This window comes from Etheostoma spectabile, chromosome 2, assembly GCF_008692095.1.
Source record: "Etheostoma spectabile isolate EspeVRDwgs_2016 chromosome 2, UIUC_Espe_1.0, whole genome shotgun sequence".
NCBI classification, from domain to species: Eukaryota; Metazoa; Chordata; class Actinopteri; order Perciformes; family Percidae; genus Etheostoma; species Etheostoma spectabile.
In genome coordinates, this window is record NC_045734.1 from 30902012 (window position 1) to 30906569 (window position 4558).

General features: G+C 39.6%; 1 protein-coding gene across 4 annotated transcripts in view; it reads left to right on the forward strand.

Moving 5' to 3' along the window:
* The window catches only part of LOC116701138 (myotubularin-related protein 7), a 28444-nt gene that overhangs the window by 8989 nt on the left and 14897 nt on the right, over positions 1-4558 (forward strand). For 3 of the 4 annotated variants that reach the window (XM_032534707.1, XM_032534712.1, XM_032534723.1), the window contains exons 8-9: positions 193-302; positions 589-714. In XM_032534707.1, coding sequence (XP_032390598.1) covers positions 193-302; positions 589-714 — 236 coding nt within the window. The remainder of the gene's footprint in view (positions 1-192; positions 303-588; positions 715-4558) is intronic. The other variant, XM_032534722.1, reaches the window with a different exon arrangement.

Consider the following 4558-nt stretch of genomic DNA (forward strand, 5'->3'; position numbering starts at 1 on the left):
GTGTGTGTGTGTGTGTGTCTACAGAAAATGATACAAAGATGCAGCATGAGATGGAAAAAGGGAAACATTGAAGTTATCACATATAGCTGCTATCAGTAAATAAAACAAGACTTCTTGTGATGGCATCTCTTCCTTTTTCCTGTGTGTGTATGTTTCTCTCTTTCTCTCTCTCTCTCCCTGTCTTCCATGCAGTAGGCGAGATGAGATCTCCATCCATGACTGACTTCCTGTATGGTCTGGAGAACTCTGGTTGGCTCAAACATATCAAAGCCATACTGGATGCTGGGCTCTTCATAGCCAGGGTGTGTACACAGACACAAACAGGCAGGCGCTCAGACAGATAACCACAAACATTTGAATCTGTGTATAACTCATGAAAACCCAGGAATTAATGAAGGTCTTTCTGAGATAAACAACGGGTTGCTAGGTTTTGATGTATCCATTCATTGTTTGTTTAAGCTGGAAGCCACCAACACAGCTGCTTGGTATCTGCTGTTGTTTAACTACTCTCTCTCTCTCTCTCTCTCTCTCTCTCTCTCTCTCTCTCTCTCTCTCTCTCTCTCTCTCTCTAAATCTGTCTCTCTTCAGGCAGTTGCTGATGAAGGTGTCAGTGTATTGGTTCACTGTTCAGATGGCTGGGACCGGACAGCTCAGGCCTGTTCTGTAGCCAGTATACTGTTGGACCCATATTACAGAACCATCAAAGGACTCATGGTAACACACACAAAATACTGACAATTTCTTGTTCCTACTCTAAGACCATATCAGTTTGTATTTCTGATTTGATCCACCTCTTAGCCCAAAACGTACAATCACTGTAACATCTTGAAATATGATCTGCTGAACTGGGAAGACGGGATACACTATGTAGACACTATTTTGGTCTATACAATCCTCCATGGACTCGCCCCACCTCTGCTAAAGGATTTTACAAAGAAAGATTCAAGTAGGTTGCAGGCTTTAGAGGTGACTGTGTAGTCCCTTTCAGGAAAAGTGTTTTTGGGCAATCAGTGTATTCATATCGAGCGTCGCAGACCTGGAACACTATGGGATTATTTTTGTGCCTTTGATTCCGAGCAAAACTCAAGTATCAAACAAAAAACAGTAAGTCAAGCAAATAAATTGTCACCTCAAGGGTAAAACCTAAAACTTGCAAACAAAACATTTGTGTATTCGTAAACTATTGGCCTTTTATTTGTTTAATAATATGTCCTTTTGTTCTCCATCTCTCCATCACGTTTGCAGTTGTTCTCCCTTCTCGTTTGTGCTTGTCACTGCCCGATGTGATGCGATTTAAACGATTTACGGCATACTGAAAATTGTGAAATCTATGAAAAAATAAACTTTTTTTATTACAAACAATAACAGAAGATGGAAATATTTCAAAAGCGTTTTAGCTATCTATGATTGTTTGATTGCTAACGCTCAAAACGCCATTCAAGTCACAGCCTTTGTTGTGTTTGATTGATAGGTTGTAGTTAGCAGTCATTTCAAAATGTTTTAGCTATCTATGATTGATTGCTAATGTTAGCTCAAAACGCCATTCAAGTGACAACCTTTGTTGGGTTTGATTGCTAGCCTGTATCCAGCAGTGAACAAACTCCGTTAAATAGGTCAATTTTTACTGTATTGACATTACAGAAGTCTCTCGTTAGCATCTTGTAGACTTCTTGTCTCAAAGTGACGCATGCACAACTTACATCTGCACTCGTCTCAAAGACACGCATGCGCATTACTTCACTTCCAAACACTTTGTGTGCAATTCTGGCACAAACCTCTTGCGTGGGTGGGTCTTACAGGTATGCATCCCCGTTGGCTAATGAGGTTTTAGAGTAACTTTGAGTGAAAGCTCAGTGTCTGCCTGCCCTGAGTTAGTGTTAGTATGCAGCTTGAGTTAGTGTTTTTTGTTTGATACTCAAGAAGTTTTACTTGGAATTAAAGGCACAAAAATCATAGAACACAATACTTTGACAAAGTGGATGATGCACTCGCCACTTGTCCCTTGGTGCTCATTTACATTTGTCCACATTTTTTTGTGATCAAATACTTTTTCATTTAAACAGCCAAACAAAAGTGCAAAACATTGGTTCAGATGACAACATACAGAAAAGTACTCTACACACCAAAAACGGCACAGTGCACCTTTTCCACAATCCTTCCTCGCGATCAAATGTTTTACTCCAAAACAAAGAAAGGAAATATAGGAAGGAGAAAGACGCAAAAAAAACACAACAGCAAGAACGATGTTTGCAGCTCAGAAACAAGACACACAAACAAATAAGAGGCATTTACAAGGAGACCAGCAAGTCTCCAAAGTCTTTCCTTGGGCTCCTTTTATGCGAGTTGTGGAGAGCTCCAGATATACGACATCCAGAAAGGAAATGGTCTAAGTACAAATAGACAAGTCATGAGGTGGTTTTCCAACGGGTTGCAATTCTCTTGGCAGATTTAAGTCCAGCAATAACAGCAAGTTTTTGAGTTTTAGAGAGCTGGAGGGCTGACAGATCACTCAGAATAAAAACATTGGCAGTAACAGGTATCATTAATCAGGGCAGATATTTTGGATGCAATATTGTTCAAGAACTGAGAGCTGAGAGCAATCCTAGATCATGTAAAGATATGTACCTTGAGCTTTTAGTGGGCAGAACTTGCATAAAGAGCTGTTAACTATTTTCATGTGATGCATTTTCACAGGAGTGAGATATGTCCAATGAATGAAATTGTAATGAATCTGCTGATGGTCTTGAGTGCGTGATACTTCTGGATGTTAGACCAGACATCATATGTTTGGGTAAAATCCTTTTGCAACTGCATCATTTTGCATCATTTTGTGTCACCTTTTGGCACCAAAACCCTTTTATAGATGCAGAAATATTTAAGTAGGCAATGGCAATTACCGCTGACACAGTTTTCAACAGCTGTAAAAGCAAGGACGAAATCCAAATGGCGCTTCACAATGTCCCACTTGGTCCCGCACCAGTGACAAGATAAATCCCTGGATACAATGGACACAGCTTAGCTTGTTGTATTTGTCAGACCGTCTTTCCCGGGGGCGGCCTGTAGCTCACGCAGTAAGAGCATTTGCACCAACACTCAACACTGAGCTCCGGGGAAAAAAACGACACCTGTCCCACATGATAAGCACTGTGAATGCGTTCAAGGCCAAGCTCAGTGTGTGGACCACACAGCAAAAGAACAGGCAGTTATCATACTTTCCTAACCTGGAAAAAACTACACAGGTTATCAAAGACAAATATGCTTTTCACCCAGAGCAGTACTGTGCCGCCGTGGACAAAGTTGCAAAGAGGTCAGTCAGCAACATGAGTTATACACCATAAAAGATATTGCTTCATTAGTCTCAAACTGACATCGATCTAAGGGCCAGATTAAGGGAGAGTGACTTTTGGAGACTTGTAAGCAGAAAGAAGTTTCCTCTTCTCACTGCATGTGCACCAAGAGTGAGTGCCTACTTTGGATCCACTTACCTGTGTGAAATGGCGTTTTTGCAGATGTTAATCATTATTTCAAAGTACAGAGCTGCTGTACTTACAGACACCTGACTCAGACTAGCTTTCTGTAGCTATGAGCAGAACTACAAACTCCTTAGTGACAGGATTTAGTCACAGCCATCACACTAACGAGTGAGTAACATGACTGCATGTAAAGGTTTTTTGCGTTCTGATGACCTTATGAAAGTGATGCTTGAAATGTGACAGAGAACTGCACTTATAGTTAACTGTGTAAGGAGGTTTTGTTGACACGGATTAACGTTCTTTGCTATGTTGCTAAAAGTAGGTAATAATTGTAGTAACTTGAATGACGGAAGTTGAGTAGCATTACAGTAACATGGCACTACATATGATCAGCTCATTGCAAAATGTGAAATTTTGCTCTTTGTTGTCCACAATGGACACAATAATCTGAATGTGAATACAAAATAGCACATTTATAAAAAATAAAAAAACTTTTAATTCTTAGAGCAAGATAGCAAGAGTGTGGCTTGTTTTACATGCCAGTTACATTGTAACTAAGATTTGAAAAACTACTGAACTGGCTGTAAAGTTCCTGATGTGTCTTAAGTGAATTAGTAAAGGTAAACTGCACAACATTAAGACAATATATAGACATACTAACACATTAGCCTTTAGAAAAACCTGCTTAGTTAACTGTGTATTATTGGTAATTTTGTTGGCACACATTATAGTTGTATAATAAATTATCAGAATAGAAAACAGTCCGTTTATTCTTTGTATTTGCATGACTTAAAAATGTTTTATTATAGTTGATGTTAGGATGACCCAATTCCTAGCTACAGTATGGCTTGTTTCATATTCCAGTTACAGGTTTTGTTTTATTATAGATATATAGAGGTCAATATTCTTGGGCTTAAAAAGCTTGGGGACCACTGCTGAGAGCCGAGAGAGGACAAATAGTGTAGGACTCAAGGGGCAGCCTTGGCGTGAAGATCTACAAACTGGAAACAAAGAAGAGGACGTGCGTTTGGTTAAGACTCGGGCGGACGGTTTAGAATACATAACTTTAATCATACCAATGAAAG